This window comes from Lytechinus pictus, chromosome 15, assembly GCF_037042905.1.
Source record: "Lytechinus pictus isolate F3 Inbred chromosome 15, Lp3.0, whole genome shotgun sequence".
Classification (NCBI taxonomy): Eukaryota; Metazoa; Echinodermata; class Echinoidea; order Temnopleuroida; family Toxopneustidae; genus Lytechinus; species Lytechinus pictus.
In genome coordinates, this window is record NC_087259.1 from 27,213,807 (window position 1) to 27,232,259 (window position 18,453).

The window sequence follows — 18,453 nt, forward strand, 5'->3', positions numbered from 1 at the left end:
CTAGAAACTGTAAAGGTATACCTGTGACATGTTATAAAGTACTTTCAAGTGTAACGTCTTCAATTCTGTTTCTGTGCTTTTCATGTTCAAATTTCGGTAGAGCATGATGAGAAACCTCCACACACCATATTGACATGAATTGGTTCATGGTGGCCTGTCGTATTACCAAAAGAAAGCCTAATAGGCCTTATTGAAATCAGTGTAAATAGGTCAGATTCATAATTGTTTGGAACCAGGCTATTGTACCTGATTTTTGATGGGGCCTATTATTCATAATACGGCCACATCTTGGGGCCTCAGCAACTGATTCCCACCAAATATGTATGTTTGTGGCCCTGTGGATGCCTTTTATCATGCCCCACCAAGTTTTGGCGCTGAAATGCAAAAAAACAAAAACAAATTGAGATGTCATTTAGCTATCATACCTCCTGCCCATTATCGTTGATATTGCCTATATAAAGAGAAACAAGTAATATGTGAATATAAGTACATGTGATTTAAATGTAATATTTTGCTCAAATGATGTGTATTCTTAAAAAAATTGAATGAATTTGACTGAAATTCTTTGAATGTATTCAAATAAACTATCAGTATGTATTGCATGCATGGCTGTGCAGTGCCCTTCCCCCACCGCCAAAATTGTGAAAAATCTATGTTCTTTTCGCTGAAAATTTTCATAGAATTTGCCAAAAGTGTGCACAAAATCCATTTCAATATCACTTAAGAAAATGCAAAAAATGCCACAATGAGAAGCTCCCTCGTTTTTGTGTTCAATTTTTTTTATGCATCCTGCCCCCCCTTGGAAAAAACTTTATGCATATGGCCTTTATCGCTTGTTCAAAATTCTTGTGACAATGGTATTGAGAATGCACAGAGTACATTATGCATACAATATTCATGCAGTTGCCTTTGATATATGTAGTGTATTGCCTGAATATTTGGTTTCTTCCCTTCCTCCCATTTCATCCATGTGAAGGAATTAACAAATGTTATAAAATGGCAAGTTGGCAACCATGCATAAGTAATTACTGACGCTTGGCCAGCCAAACTATGGCAATCCCACTTGGCTGTGCCTCGTGGGTTTAACGAGTTCAATAATTACCTTATGCACACAAAACATACCAATGCACTCACATCTGCGTTATTTGTATATTGGTATTAAAACATATAAATAGATCTGCATTACAAGATAAAGTAGATGTTATACATGTATATATATATTATGGGTGTATATATTTCAAATCCTATTTTCCTAGTGTTATGGTGAAAGAATATGCGCAGATAAATTGTCAAAACGATATCTGTTGGAATTTATTCTTCTTTCATGTATGAGATAAGATATTTTGGATCAGTAGTAATTAGAGATATGCATTATAAAAACCAGGAGCAAGGTCATGAACATTTCTTTAAAAAATTGTGTTAAATAATGTACAAATATAGGTTCCATAACATTTGCTTCGGCTGCAATTGCTCCTCTCTAAATTCCACACACTAATCAAATGACGAACTTGAACCCTGGATGTAACACTATAACCTACCTTAAACCTAATCCTAAAACTAATCCTAAACCTAACATAAAAACCTATAGCATCCCTTAGACGAAATAAAGCCTGGAGTGATTGTTGCTGGAGCAAATGTTTGGTCACTGAAAAATGTAATATATGAAAGTATAAATTCACTGTTTGATATTGTATTTTCAACTGTGGTATGATGTTTAATGTATTATACATGTATGTCAGATTATGATACTAATGTCCATCTCATTGTAAGCAATAGGTTTATATCCATGCTTGAATCACATATTTTTGTAAGACTTTGTGAAGACATAAAGTTTGGGAAAGTTGACTTGTCGAGTACTGTTGAAGTAAATGTAACAGTATTGTGTCAGATACAGTACTCTTCATGTTTAATATATTTTAGAGATATATGATTATTGTGTGTACATTTCATTCTGTACAATAATTGATCATGAACAAGAAAATATTATGCTTTCATGAAAACTGATAATAATTTCTGATTGAATAATGATAGTAATTATATGATTACTGTATCATTGTTATTATTTAAAGTGAAATAAACATGTAATGTACTTGTTTTATTTCATATATTTACAAAAGATATGTAAAATTATTTTTGTGTAGGATGTGTACCAAATTAAGTTTGATAATTGGTCATACTATTTATGAGAACTTGGATATCCAGGGTATGGACATAAAAGTTAACTTTGATATTTCGATTTCGTATGAAGTCTTATTATTTTTGTACAGTTCAGTTATTACAATTTTCATGTTTCTTTTAGCAGTTTAGTACTAAGCTAAATAATATTGATGCCGCACAAATACCAACATCTTGTATTCTGCAGAGTTGAAGGGATAATTTAATTCAATGTTATTATGGGGGATTGTTTAAAAAAAAAAAAAATTATGACTTCTTCAGTGGACAATTTCTTAAATAATTTCTGTCAAAAATTGATCAAACTGAGTTAATAAAGACATAGAGATTTTAGTCTTTGCCATCAGTAATTGTTCCACCAAGACTATTATGATGTGGAAATTCTCGCTCTTTTAAATTAAGAATTAATAAAAAATTAAAAAAACCTAAAAGCAAACCTATTTTTCTGGTTCTTAGTTGCATATAACGAAAATAATTTTTTTAAATCTAGTTATTGAGGCTTGTTTCCTTCCTCCTCCCTCACACAGCATTTTAACAATTTTTATTACGTTTTCACATCTTTCATAATATGTTAGATGTACTGGGGGTGCTTTATAGTCCTAACAACTAATGAAATGCATATGTGTTGCCCTAATTGATATGGGCAAATGTTCAAAGGTGCTTTCATTGTATGAGTGTTACTCAAACTTATTTTTTTTTTTATTCAAAGTTTCAAACCAGTTTGCCTTCACGTGGTATTTTGTTACAAAGTTTGTGTACTTCTCAGCTCTTTTTGTGTTGTACTTTAAAAAAATTTAAGTTTGTACTTCTTTTTATTTCATTTGAGATTCTGTGCTTGAAACTAAAGCTGGATATCTAGTGATCATAGACGTGGGAGGTTAGAGTAGTTGACTGCTCCCAGTGGTCCATGGAAAAAAGCTAGGTGGGGATGTGGGCAAATCTGCCTGGAAATGCCCCCACCCCATTGGATATGCCCCCTCAAATGAATGTCCCGAATGGGTACTGGTTTTGCAGTATAACTCGTGTGTCTTATTTGATGTATGTTAAATATTGACTCGTCTTGTGGTGCAGACGTTATGGATCAAAAAATAGAATTTATTATGTGATTGTAGTGTAAGAAAGATAGAAATGAAAGCAAATTAAAAGTTCAAAAATATCACATTTTATTAGGCAAATGTATTGAAGGAAGTGATATTAGTATGTGATTTTCATTTGTTAATTCTTCATGCTTGCAAAAATTAGGGGGTAAAAACTGGCTGGTAAATCAGCTGTTTATTTGTATAATGTTCATGCTTGCTAAAAAAATAATGTGAGAATGTTAAAAACCCCGGTATACCGACTACCTGTTTGTTAATTTTTCATGCTTGATAAAAAGACATAAAATGCTTGATAAAAAGATAAAATCCGAGTTCAGAATACGGGCCAAGGAAATTTCAAACATCTTTGGGTAAAGTGCAATTTTTTGTTTCATGTGGGAACCTGTATAAAGCACTGACCATTGAGTAATGACATAATTTTCAGAGTGTAAAAAAAGTAGAAACTAGATTATTTGGATTTGAATAAACATATTCTTGCCTGAAAGTCAGAAAAATGCATTATTGTTTTTGTGAATATGTATTGAAATATTCACTTATTCCATGCTCAATATAATGGGGAAAAGAAATGTACTTTGTAAAAATGCCGTTCAAAATTTTAAGCACATTGTTTAAGTCTGTCACTCTAAGGTCTATTGTTTAAAGTCTTGAATAAGGTGTTTAAAAATAAAAAGTCTAAATAATTTCGAAAAAAGAAACATTGTTTAAAGTTTAAACAATTTGTTGTTAGAGTGACGGGCTTAAACAACGTGTTTAAAAATGTAATCGACATTTTTACAGTGTACATGTAATTTAAGAGAGATATAGGAGATAGATAGAGGCAGAGAGAGAGAGAGAATGGGGGAGGGGAGTAGGGGGACAGACAAATAGACAAGAGAAGAGAGTGAGATTAGATCCAGGAAAAGAGATCTAAAAGGGGGAGATGAATAAAGAAAGAGAGGGAGGAGCAGAATGAGAGGAGAGGTTGGCGAAGAAGAGTAAGACAGAATGTTAGAGACCCGGGTTAGAGAGAGGAGAGGGAGGGGTGCAGAAACTAAGAGGGACAGGGGCTAATGCTGCTGTACTTTGGCAAAAGGAAGCAAGTTTACAAAAGCATTAATGAGCAATGTGTGTTCGTCATTTACATAGACGTCAATGCAATTTAAAGTATTATTTTCTTCAATATCTTTCCATAGAACGATAATTTTTCCCCAAAAATTTTGCCTGAACGTGCAACATACAAAGGGTGTTTCAGAAACAATAACTCTAATTTGACCGATGTGTCACTAGCTTCCTTTTGCCAAAGTTGGGCAGAATGGCAGAAGGAGAAAGGGGAATTAAGAGATGAGCGGGGTTGAAACCTGAATGAGACGTAAGACAGGTTACAGAGGTGAACACGGAAAAGGGAATTTACGAGGATTGGTTTGGAAAGAGGGTTAAACAGGAAACAAGTGAAACTTAACCAACACGATGACTTTAATCATGAGTAAAAAAAGAAAACCAGTTACCAGTAAACAAATTTTTTTCATGCATTTTATTTTTTTATAGTCACTCGTACCACATGATGACATAGTGTCTACATGAAAGACAATGGTTACTACTTCTCTGAAAATTCACTGTAAATTTGTAACCTCTGATTGATGAGCATAAAAATAACTGATCACAAGCATTGCACAATTTGTTAATTACTTCATTTAGATATGGCACTCAAGATAGATTATACAACTTCGGGTTAAATTTCGTAAAGAATGAACAATCATAATTTTACCAAGCATTAGGGTACACCAGCATAGAAACCCTGATTTTGACTTTTTACAGTGGCGGTTTTATATCATCGTGGTCAGGCTACAATTAAAACTGGGCCTGGAATGAATGTCAAATTTCATATCATACACATCATACACATCGTCTGGATTCAATATAGAAGTAAAATTACACACACACACACACACACAAAAGAATCCAGAGAAAAAAAATGTTCTGCCATGAAAAATCCACGTTTTTTTTTGGGGGGGGGGGGTGGTGGGGATGGATGTCATGATTCGCATATTTTTCTCCAAAATTGTCCTAAAATCAGAAGAGAAGACAGTTACCATGAAAATTTATTTTAATCTTACATTAAATGTTTTTCGATGCATGTAATTTTTCTTCAATCGATTTCAAATTCATATTTTTACAACTGCACTTCCATGGCTCATACCATGGTTAAGAATATCAAGCCCAATCCCGCCCGAGATGCCCTTTCTAAAATCTGCCAAAGTAATCAAACAAATCGGCAAAAGCGAATGTATATAATAAGGTAGCATAATCAAACGAAAGCGGACCAATAAACTTATTTCCATCCCCGCCGAATCTTCAAACTATGTCACTTTAGGCTTGTCAGCTATTATGAGCCTCAATTCACACAATAAAAAGAAATCCTTACAGTATGTATTCAAATAATAAAAAAAGACATAAGCATACATAGGTCATTACTCACATCTGAATTGCCTGCTTATTTATGCAATAAAAATAAAAACGATGTTAACATTCTGATAAGCTCAAATAACACGAAACATGCAAAAGACTATTTACAAACTGATAAAGATAGATGAATGCTTGTATACTTTTGATTGATTGCACCAAATTTTTCCAATACTATTGAGCTGCATATCAAAATGAAAGTGGAATTTGCAATACCAGATTATGCTGAGAACCGAGTTGCAGCTTGCACCTATACTACTAGTAAAACTCATATGAGGAAGGCCTTGACTCTAAAAGGGTCTTATAATATTCGTTAAAAAAAAGTTTGCTGGGTAAAATATTGGATAAAACTTGTGTCTCATGGACGAATTTCCACACAAAACTGCGAATAAAATGTAAAACAAAGTGTGGTGCTAGCTTCATATGCTGTTTTATGAGGAAATTTACCCATGAAATTGATATATTTCTAATTTAAAACAACAGAAATGACTTTCCAGACTTAACGCAATACTGGCAAGCCTTTGTCTTTTAAGACCTAAGCATGCCATTAAAGAGAGGAAGTAGAACTTGATAATCATACGAAGTTTGATGTGGTTTACGGTACACCATGTGAAGTGTTGTAGAAACAGTGGATAGGAGAAGAGAAGAAATGGATAGGCGAGAAAGTGGAGATTTGAGAGTAGAGTATTCTTTCTTGAAAGTAGTCCTGAAAAGGACTGTAAACCAGGAAAGATTGATGAGTTGAGAACAGCTTGAGTAGTAGAGCTAGTGAGGAGATGCTGGCTTGAGTCGGCGAGTAGAGATGATGAGTAGTAGAAAGACTCTCTCTACTACTCATCATCTCTACTCGCCGACAGAATGAGTTGCTAAACAGAGGGGAAATATCGTCGCATAGCACAGCAATCACTTTTGTTAAAATACTTTCATTTAACTTGCCAGACATTGAGAAATACTAGCCAAAATGGTCTGACAACAACTTCTATTTTTGTGGCGAAATCGTTGCAATCATCATTTCCAACAAGAAGGGTCGTAATTTTAATAGTTTGACAAAATACGATTCATGTTCAGTGATTGTCATCTGCTCCATGGTATATCTGTTGCTTGCTCGAGATGAAAATTTTGACAGATTCCGTGATAAAAAGGATTTATTTATTATTCCATTTTCAGTCTCATCATATTCTCGCTTAATCATCATTTTGATCAAAAAGAGCAGGGTGAAACATATATAATGATGTTGTGTATATAACCTGATTATGGGCAATCTCTATCCTTATTCTGTATGCGCCGCTATGTAATCCTTGAATCGTTTGGCATATTTTTCCGAACTCACTGAAGAGAACGGCGTCCTTGGAGCAAGGCATGACTTCAGCATGGTTTCCATCCTCTTCTTCAACGTATATTGACCAAGAATGTCTATCACTCCAACAAAGTAACGATCCTTTTCACCATCAACAACGTGGATGGCATTGTGTACGTTTGGGAGGAGTCTTTGGTTGTGTTCTTGAAGCGTTGTCTGTGACGAAGCGCCCTCTGCGGTTGCCTTGTAAGAGTCACTGTGGACTCGTCCCAGCTCGAAGTCTTCTAGTTCTTTGGACATCTCTTGGTTTCCTTTCACATTCTTGTTGTACTGGACGTTGGTTCCGTGATTATCGGGGATGTCGTCATCGAGGGAAGGATCTCCGGAACAACTGACCGTTCCTGGAAGTTCAACCATGTCATCCAGGGCTGTACTTCCTGCATTGGACCCTGTCGTTGATGAAGGTCTCTGGTGGCCATTAATGACATCAACCGTAGGTCTTGTTCTTCTTTTTCGTGTTGACCTAAACACAAAAAACACAAAGTTATTACATTTTCCTTACAAAAGAATATCGTTAGGCAAATGGAAAACGAATTGATCGCCAAAAAATAATGTTTGATCTCAAGACGAACAAGGTAAGTTGTCCAAAGAGAAAAATCCAGGGGCACAGGTTTATGTGCCCCCTTCTGCTCCGAAATTGACATTATGCCCTTTTTTCCCAATGCGCCCATTTAGAATAGAAACCTCCTTTTTGCTCAACATATTTCCCTAAATATATTGTCTTCTTGAGTGAGTACCCACAATATTTCTCCTTTTTTGCTTGTCAGGATCTTTCGGAGATTCATGTGCTTTATCTTGTATGAATTCCTGGATCCACCGCTGATTGTGGAATATAGAATCGAGAAACTTACTTTCTGACTCTGATGACCAAGTCAGCCAGATCTCCACCGTTCGCTTGTTCGACGGAGTGAAGAGCTCTCTGTTCGATCAGAAGACTATAGTCCATTATGTTGAATTGCTTCAGAAACTCGACATCCACATCAACCTGTCGTAAAAACCATTCCCTCTGATTCTCTGGAAGCAAAGAGAATATACTTTTTATTATAATAAGACACAACATAAATTGTTCACATTTTTTGATAAAAAATGAAATGAAATGTGAATGTAATTGATCAAAAGCAATGCAAGTACCGTTTGCGAGGAGTGTCCTCGTGAAGTTTTCTTAACGAAAAATATGGATGTTTGTTTTATATATTTTAGTTATTCACAACCCAGCATATAGACACTCTTTTAATATTCATGACAATCTTTCTTTTTTATTATTCGTCATTCTCTTTCCCCTTTTCTTCGCCTTCTCATTTCAAAATTGAAAAATCATTACTGGGGGAGGTCGCCCCTGCCCCCACCTGCGGCGCAACCTCTGATTATCATACATAAAAGAAAATCGGATCATTACTTAATGTTTGGTGAACATGGTCATTGAAATGCATACTATATATTTTCAAGATACACTCTCGTTTTACTTACTTTTTATTTTTTTATTTTCATAAACTGAAAAAAAAATCATCGACACCGCCCCCTCCCTGAGACACCGCCCAGCTTTCATGATTGTGATAAGCATGGGAGATGTCAAAACTAAACTGGGAAAATGATCACTCACGGAGGTGCAGTTTTTTATCACCAAAGTTGACATCCTTCAAGACGGTAACGTATTGGCTTCCAGCTTTCTCTGGCTTCACGTACCGGTTCAACACACAACCCTTGATGTCATACCTTGAGAAATTGATATGAAAATAGAAATACAAAATAATAATTTAAGACGAAAACCCTAACATTTTTTTAAACAAATTAATTATTGTGTTGTTTAGTTACGATAGGTATGTGGTATTGATGGAAATAGCTAAGGAGAGTAATACTGCATATTGTTCATTATAAGATAAATGATCTCGTGATTCAGATTCTGTACATGTTATATCTCTACCGGTATATTAGATATATTTTACCACTGACTTTTTTTCTTCCAAAATACGATAGATGCAACATATTGGAAGGAAAGATGGTGAAGGATCATAGTAGGGGGGGGGGGTGTCAGGGTGCTGTCCCACCCCAGGCCGAGATCCACGTCAAAGAACGTTTTGAGAAGTAAATTATTACTTGCCTCCAATACGGTGGGTGTCTAATCCTGTCACTTCATGCCACTTTATTTTGATATTTCATCTTTATTACTGAAGACCTCGATTAATTTTGTGTAATTTCATTTGCTTGTAAGCCCCCCTGCCCCGCAACAAATAACTTTGAACACTGTTAAAAGGTGGATCAAGGATTGTATAAAAGATGCGTAAAGAGGGCAATTATCAGATTAGTTTCCAGTATGACAATCCAGGGTGAGTGTAAGAGGGGGCCCGGGGAGGTGGCGGGGGGGGGGGGGGTATAAATGCCCCCTGTAATCATCTGCATGTATTTGAGGTTCATTTTAACTCTTCTTAAAAATTGACTCGTCATTCTCACCTGTTGTTTCCCTCTTCTGTAGGAAATACACTCTGCATCACAGTGAAGAATTTCTGACGTTAAAAACAAAACAAACAAAAGAGAATAAAACCCCAAACACAGTAATCAGCATATACATGGCATCATGAAAATAAAAACAGTTATTAGCATGGCAACTGGGGGAATCAATTCTGAAACTGGAAAATATAACTAATGATCTCACACAGGGACTAATTACTGACAAGGATCATTTTGCATTACCATCAACGGTAGATTGGGGAGTGCACGTGCCTTAAGTTATTGGCTACTGGAGAGGGTGAGGCGGGCACTATATATACCTCCGGCTCACAGGACATGGGGCTGGGCAAGAGGTCTCGATTTCGATTTCCTGGGCTTTTTAACGAGACTCTCAATCCTTCAACCCCCCCCCCCAAAAAAAAAAAACGAGACCGCTTATAGTCTTTTTTTTTTGGGGGGGGGAGGTGAAGAGGTCTAACCAAGATGCCAAAGCTTCCAAATGCAGAATGGCGTAAAATGGCCAACTTTTAACTAGTTTTCAAATATATTTGTGTGAGGACGCGTTGGGGGAGAGGGGGGACTTAGGCCCTGCAGCCTTATGTTTACTGGATGTGGGTGTTTTCCAAAGAATTTTACTTACTCCTTTCTTTCCCGGCAGCTTGAAAAAATAAAGTCCATGTATTCTAACAAGTAGTGAGTGAGGATATTTCGTTAGATGCGTGACGTAATCGGGGAGAATGCGAAGTAGAACTTTGACGTCTTTTCTGCTTTCTGTCTTCAGAAAGTATCTCTTATCATTCCTGAAAATATCAGAAAGAGAGAGATGGAGAAAGAGAGGGGGAGGGGAAAAGGAAAAGAGTTTGTGTGTCAGAGAGAATCGGTCAATTAAATTATAAGTTGTGTCGACTTGATAATGCCAAATTTTAGTCAATGTTAGGGTTAATTATAAGTGCACTTACAATTCAGACATTAATTTTTTCTAATCGCAAAATTACCCCCTCGTACATGATAGGAAGAATTTATCTTGGTATATTTGATTCCTAACAAACATTTTATTTCGATAGAGATTATAAAAATCATGCATATCTGGCTGCCGCCTCTTTATCAAAGATCGGTTAAATCGCAAAAAAAAGAATAAAATGCAACGGAGAAAAGACAAAGCTGTAGCCTAACTAGCCGAATGGCCATTCATATTCCCACAGGGGCGGATCCAGCCTTCGCCAATAGGGGGGGGGGGCGGAAATGTTTTCAGCCATATTTTCCCTAATCGGCCGCTCGAAGTTGATTTTTCTTTTTTTGAAGGGGTAGTCCTAATGGTCCCTTCACTTTATTCTTATAAATCAACATAAATGTGTAATAATCTTATAATCCTTATTTAAATAGTGCGAACGTGAAGCGCGAGGTAAGTTTTTTTAAAAAGAAATTGTGTATTTTGTCCTAAAATTTTTGTATTCTGGGCAATGTTTGTAACCCTGAACAAGATGTGTATGCAACTAGAAAATTACTGCGAGCGCGAAGCGCGAGCAGAAATTTTTGATATACGTTTTGAACTGATCGAAAAGGTACCTGTTAACATGATTAAGGAACGCTTGCAGTTAGCCATGAAGACGTTTCATATTTCAACAATTGGATAATAAGAGCGCGAGCTGAAAATTTTTGACATTTCTGCCTAAAAATGGAAATTCTAAACAATTTTTGTAATCGTGAACAGGATAGGTATATAACTAAATGATGCGAGCGCGAAGCGCGAGCGGAAAAATTCGAAATTTAGACCTAAAAACGGGACACTCTATTCATGTTTTGTAAAGCAATTGAAAATGATGAGTAATTGGGGATCTTCCTACATTGGTAATGCGAGCGCAAAGCGCGAGCAAACAAATTTTTATATTCTGATCTGAAACTGGATAATGATTTAAATAGAAAACAAGCTGCGTGTCTGAATATTTGGTATTCTGATCTGAAAAGGGGTTAATTTAAGCTTTATATTTCAAGCACTTTTTCGGAAAATTGTGAGGTGGATATGGATCGCATAAAGAGCTGATGTTTTTCATTATTATTATTTTGAGTTTTGACATAGGACCGTGACATGCTAAGGACATTTTGTCATCATATGAAAATGATGACTATCCTCCTATTCCTCTTCCTAACCGCGAAATGAAACTAGTTGATTTTCCATTCTAAAAAAGGGAAAACAATTTAAATATTAAATCAGTATCTTATATAATCTTATCTAATCTAATAAGCCTAATGAGAGCGCGAAATCTGTTAATATTATGGCCTGAAAACTGGACATTTCAAGCACTTTTGTAATTATGAATAGGATGCATGCCTGAGTTAATTATTTTTAACAATTAATGTGAGTGCAAGTCGCGAGCCGAAATTTTTGATAATCTGTCATGAAATGGGGATTTTAAGTTGTTTGTTATAGAATTAATATTAAGATATACATAACTCACCAATCAAAATGTAGGCGTGCAGCGCTAGCTGATCCCGGAGGGGGGGGGGCAGTCAAATATATTGCTGTACACACGCGTGACCAAAAAAAACGCGTTTAAAGAGGTGTTTTTTTCAGGACTCGTTAAGGGTATCAAAAACACAATTTTCATGAAAAAGAGTGGTTTTGAAAGACTGGTTAATGGTCAATGGCGGGGTCAGACGTAATAAGGGTATGTTTTTTCCCCCAAAGCTTTTTTTTAAGACTAGCCAAACGTGTTTAGGGTATGTTTTTTTTCCCACGCTTATTTCCCCGAGGTCATATTTTGGCGACAACTTGTTAAGGGGCCAATATGTGTAAATAAAACCCGCAAAAAAACTTGCTTAGGGGGTTATTTTGCACACAGAGAAAAAAAAATCGTTTAGAGGGTGTTTTGAAATTACTTGGTCACGCGTGTGTACAGCAATATATTTGACTGCCCCCCCCCCCCGGGTAGCTGATACGATTTGACAAGCAGACCTGAATAGGGATATTCTTAGAACTTTATGGAATACACAAAAATAATAGGTACCTGACAAATCAAATTTTACAAGCGCGCAGCGCGAGCAGAAAACGTAAATATTCACAACATAAAACTGGCATTTTTAGAGAGCACTTTTTAAAAATCTATTTGTAAATCAAACAAAATATCGAAAGTTCGATTTCTGAGCTGAAACATGTTTTGTATATTGACTTGTATATTGACTTCCAAACTTGAGATTTTAAGCTCAATATTGAGCAAGATATGTAAATCACCGAACAGGCAATGCGAGCGCAAAGCACGAGCGAAATTTTTTTAATAATAATAATAATATAGGGTATTTATATTGCGCACATATCCACCTTGTTAGGTGCTCAATGCGCTCCTATATTACCCGGCTAAGCTAGGCGTTCATAGCGCACACAGCTTTTTAAGGAATTACTTCCTATACCGGTACCCATTTACCTCACCTGGGTTGAGTGCAGCACATTGTGGATCAGTTTCTTGCCGAAGGAAATTACGCCATGGCTGGGATTCGAACCCACGACCCTCTGTTTCAAAGTCCGAAGACTAATCCACTGGGCCATAACGCTCCATTTATAGCGACATAAAAGATTTTGTTTATTTTCCAAGACCTCCCCTCTTTTTGAATACACTCTTTTTTTCTCCTCTCTATTCCCTCTTATTTTTTATTTCCCTCTTTTTTTCTTTCCCTTTTTCTCCTTTTTTGTTTGCTCCGCCAATATGGGGAGGGGGGCGGCCCCCTGGATCCGCCTATGCACCAATATGCAAAGGATAAATGAAACTTACGTCATGAAGAACATTTGTCCACTTCTTGAGTTGCTTTTATATTGTAGGTACGGCTCTTTGTCAAGACATTCATTGTATTCTCGACATGAAATACCCAGCATGGTCCTTAGATCTCCGAAAACTTTGGGTGCGTAGCATCTGAATACAGCTTCCTATAGAATTTGAAGAGAGAAAAATATGAAAAATTATGAAAAATAACATTTTAATCAGTACGTTCGCATCATTCTATATTCAAATGTGTGACCATTATCATTTAGCCTTCCAAAATTCGATTCCTTTTTAAATTCATTTCAATCAGATTTCAAATTTTTTACTTATGTATTTTGGCCATACCCTTAACCCCTTAACGACGACATGAGGAAATAATAACTTGATTGTCTTGATCCATTTACCGAGTAACAACATTGGACTTAACTCGGACCCCCACCCATTTTAGAAATAATTAAGGGGATCTGTCATTTTCATATTTCGTTAACTCACTTCCAAATCAATTGTTATCATGATTAGGTCAAAATATATATATACTATCATCTTAAAACAATGTTTTCCTTCTTTTATTGCAGTAAATAAGCTTTCAGAAATGTTTTCTCTTCCTGGCGATATTTTAAGGTATGCCAACGATGCTCATCAGTGCCCATTTTAGAGTTAGAGATCTTATGAGCACGTTGCTTAGAGACAATAATATATTTTCACCCACGTCCGATAATAGATTTCACGATATAGCAGAAAAATAACGGGGTGTGTTTTTGCCTTGTTCTCTCTCATAGCAAGCGGAACACCTTTTTGTTTGAGATTCATCTGTTGTCCCCGGACCTACTACTCTGTCAGAGTCGTAGGTCCATGGGTAGCCCGACCAACGCGGTGGAACCTTTTAATTTCATTCTTTGTGATAGGGACTTCCAACAATGACGTTTAACAATTACTGTTGTCATCGATGTTCTCATTATGAGATCGTATCGATACTACATAATGTGCGTATTTGATTTCGATTGGTCTTATCACGCGTACCCGACAAAAAGATTAATATTTTTCACAACATTCATGTCACGACATTAACCAACAAATGAAAATATTCACAGTGTATAGGCCATGGTTCCCAGCATGCTTGATCCTTTTCAGTGAAAGTAAAGTTAACATCCTGATGTTTTATCCAAACTTAAGTTCGAAATATATTTCAGATTGTTTTGTGAAAGGGATATATACAAAGACTACCCTAACACACATGACCCTCAGGCAAAACGCTCACTGTGCGGTCCCCTGTACGAATTATTTTCCTACTCTTTAACAAAAATAATAACGAACACAATAACGCACGTTGTCACCATGAGCATTAACATGAAGAATTGTCTTATCACCGTGGAGATATTCAAATATCATCCTTCTGAAGAATGCAACTGCTTAAAAAGGAATCCAATCTTGATGATAATAATACGATTTGTGTGAGGTTAGAAAAAGAAGAATGAGAGTATCATACAAGGGAAAATGAAAGATAATGATCAGTGTTTGAGAAATGAGAATTTTGTCAGATTATGCAAATCTCTAATTGGCAATCAGAATATGGCAATAACAAGTTAAACAGACAACTTTTCCACTTTCCATGTACTCAACTATAAGGACTTGCCATGTACTCAACTATCAGGAATTGTGATATTCTCCAAACCACTTCCACCCTTGGGGAGGTGTTAAAAATATATCATATCAATATCCTCATGAAAGGAAGATATCATCTAAAAATAGAACATTTTTCAAAGATGACATTTTATTCATGTATTATAGCGGATCAAAATTCATGGAAGTGGTTCCCTACATAAAAACGACACCCATGCGGCCATTTCAAATCACAATTGATATCTCTTTTCTACAATGTTAAAAGAAATATTACTATCTTATCAGTCATCGCTATTTCTATATAAAATACAATGTAAAATCTACACCATTGAATATTTGGTTTTTATCTTTTCTTGATGCTTTTTGAAGAATGTTCACTTGGGATTGATTCTCCTTTAGTTTGATAGAAGAGGTAAACCTACCTTGGTTTTGTTTTCTATGGTGATCAATCGTTCTTCGAATTCGCAATAATCCCCATCTTCCAGACATTCCTATGATTAACAGAACAAAATAAATAGAATTAAAATTATAATCATCATGGAAAAAGGGAAGAGGGAACATGTGACATTGAATTATCTTTAAAAAGAATTACGATTGTGTTACCTATATTTCTCTCATTCTTTTCATTTTTTCATCACTTGAAAATCATTGTGGCCTTTTCGGTCGTTTCCCTGAAGCCATTGGCCAAAATTTTAAAGTTCAGATCGGTTTTTAATATACATGTACCATGGACTAACTTTGTGCCAAAAGGAAGTGGAAAATTTCGAAATTTTATTTACCGTATATTTCTTATTTTTAGAGCATTTTCTTCATGATTAAATGTTGAAGGAAAAAGCATTTGATATCCAAAATTAAACCATAACTTTAGACCAGAGTTTAAATCAAATCCGAGTAAAAAAAAAAAAAAAAAAAAGTCGTGGGAGAGAAAAAAGTATGAAATTTTTAAAATCGAAATCTGATTTTGTGGTAGATATTTTATTCAGAAAATGGTATGAAATTTCACTCCTTTCCATTGCCTTTTATTCCCCTTTCTCTCTTTTTCATATTCTTTCTGTCTTTCTATCTTGCTTTCTGTCTTTCTCTCTTTCTTTCTCCCTTCCTACTTTCTTTTCTTCCTTCCTTCCTTCCTTTCTTTCTTTTTTCTTGTCGTTTTTTTTTTTGGGGGGGGTGTGGGGGGGGAGTCTCCAAGCTCCCATTTACACACGAGTGCATCTTAATTGGTATAAAAATTATAGACAAATAGGGGTAGAAGTATAAGATGCGAAAGTAAAATGAAAGCCTTTTCTAAATAAGATCCCCATCCAAAAACAAACCAAATTTGTTAAATACCTCATGATTTTCTTGTTGGTCATTCATAATGGTTGCTTGGAGTCCTTTCCTGATTGCCGATGACATGCTGTGTAGATAATGGTCATCGTTGATCTCCTCCAAACCTCGGAGCTTTAACTTCACACGGACATCGCTCACGAACTGTTTGAAGGTCCTCGAATAGTTCCTTGACGACGAACTCGGTGACGACCTCGGAGATGATTTCTCCTTGGGACCGTCATCGTTTTCGGGACGGTTGTCCATTGTGGCACAATCTGTTGATGTTATGGTTGTTGTCTACATGAAGATCTGCTGAAACCAAAAGACCCACAAAGACCGCGTATAATTGGCCTACAGTTGATTGACAATCGACGTTTTGGTTACTTAATTTTATAACGATTGCCTCTGAAAGTTCCCAAGTCATATTCGAATGATGACTAATTACTATGCATTTCCATGCTGCATTCAGTCTAAATTTTCGACATTAACGATTGTTGTAGGGCCAATATATACGCCAAATGTACGTAAATACAGGTGTCTAATTGTTGAACAGAGTTCGTAAATATTCAAGGTTTGTTCTCCCTCCTGCAATTTAAATATTATTGCTTGTCTCTTGACGACAGCTTATTCTTGCAACTAAAAGTATCTAGCAACAAACCAGAATCATGTCCAGGGGTGTCCAGGCCAAGTAGGCTATAAACATTAACACAAAAGCTTAGCTTAATTGTATAAAATTCTTAACCTTTAAAGATGAATAATTGTGATTAAGATTTTAACAAGCCACAAGAAAATACATGTGAGATCAGGGTCGACAACTGCAATTCATCATGTCCAAAATACGGGGGATATAATGTAGAAGATAAACTAGCTATATACACCAGCACCCATCAGCAAAACACAATTAGAGCTTGTAGCATCGTGCATGACCATGTTGACAGATCTAATTCATAATGCAGTTTCTAATTTACATTCTAAAGAATATTATATTCCACGATGTATATCAATATTAGTCTCTTCAACAATAATTGGCATGTGTCATTCAGTCACGAATCATATAATATGGTAAAATTTACATTTCAGAGAAGACCTGCTGCTACGATTAACCGACTTTCGAACAAAATTACATGATTGTGGCCAAACGGGAGGGGGGGGGGCTTCCAAAGCAGAATATATACACGATTTTAATGGGTTATGCTATAAGCTAGCTGCGTTGCTAGGTCAGGGCGGCAATGTTTCCACACTCTAAAAACAAATCAGTCAAAATTACTTAGTAATAGGGTAAGCTGGGTGCAAATGTTATTCTAGTCATATCTGACTATTTAGTCGTATTTTACTAGAATAGAGTTATTTCTGACTAGAATGTCAGAAATGTGAATAGACATATATCAGTTGCACCCAGCTGACTACTCAATTTGACTGATTTGTTAAGATCGAGTGCTAGGGCATAATATTAAAACCACCATAATAATAACCACAAATTGAATAGGAATATACACAATGGTAAGTCCACAGCCTATACCTAATCTATTTTATATACATTTTGTCTATATATTAACTCTAATGCAGTTACGCTAATCAATTTAAACTGCATTGTATTTCTGTTGGAAACGAATACAAATAAGTAAACATACCTCATACAGCCGAAACACCAGTATCATGACATGAGTATGCTCAACGCAACGCAATGAAATTCAATTTATTTCCCTCATGATGTAACTTTAAATGGTGCATCTGCAATAGCTTGACGTTTAACTAATCACACTAATGGCGCCAGTATGCGAAAATTTATTCCACCAGTCATCCAAATTTTGAAATATATAATGAATAGCGGGCTCTCGATCTATAGTTGTATACGGCGCACATGACGGTTTCGTGCGTGAATAAGACGTATCCATGTCCTTGCAAGCTTTTAAGATACATCCCCACTATACTACACGTTTATTGACAAAATGTATTAACAATAAAGACTTAGTACTATTTACTTGCAACGCCTCGGGTTTTTTTATTACTCCTGTCTCTGAGCGCGAGAGGCAGACAGGAGCACCGTAGCGTGACGGCTGCTCGCATATGGCTGGTTACTAAAGGGTTTACTGAATATTATGTAAATGCATGGGGGGGGGGGGGCGGTGGGGGGGGGGGGTGAGGACGAGCATCTCGGGCCAGTCTCATCTGCCTCTGATAGATGCAGTACCAACGGGTTTGTTATATAATTGTCATCTACATGATGAAAAATTCGAACAGTGTAGTCTTGATGATCAGAATA

The 18,453-nt window shown here is 36.1% G+C and overlaps 1 protein-coding gene across 2 annotated transcripts; it reads right to left on the reverse strand.

Moving 5' to 3' along the window:
• Positions 1 to 6,542: 6,542 nt before the first annotated feature.
• On the reverse strand, positions 6,543 to 18,152 carry LOC129278011 (phosphatidylinositol 4-phosphate 5-kinase-like protein 1). 2 transcript variants are annotated; one of them, XM_064110413.1, is made up of 9 exons: positions 17,822 to 18,152; positions 16,212 to 16,541; positions 15,305 to 15,373; positions 13,275 to 13,426; positions 10,151 to 10,310; positions 9,514 to 9,566; positions 8,666 to 8,778; positions 7,917 to 8,079; positions 6,543 to 7,528 (listed from the first exon to the last, which is right to left on the reverse strand). In XM_064110413.1, exons 2-9 carry the CDS (start codon positions 16,452 to 16,454, stop codon positions 6,979 to 6,981), a joined length of 1,503 nt encoding a protein of 500 aa, XP_063966483.1. In that variant the 5' UTR covers positions 16,455 to 16,541; positions 17,822 to 18,152; the 3' UTR covers positions 6,543 to 6,978. The 2 variants fall into 2 exon arrangements, with proteins under 2 accessions (XP_063966483.1, XP_063966482.1); XM_064110412.1 differs by having other exon boundaries at positions 16,212 to 16,499; positions 17,822 to 18,085.
• Between the last annotated feature and the right edge of the window lie 301 nt (positions 18,153 to 18,453).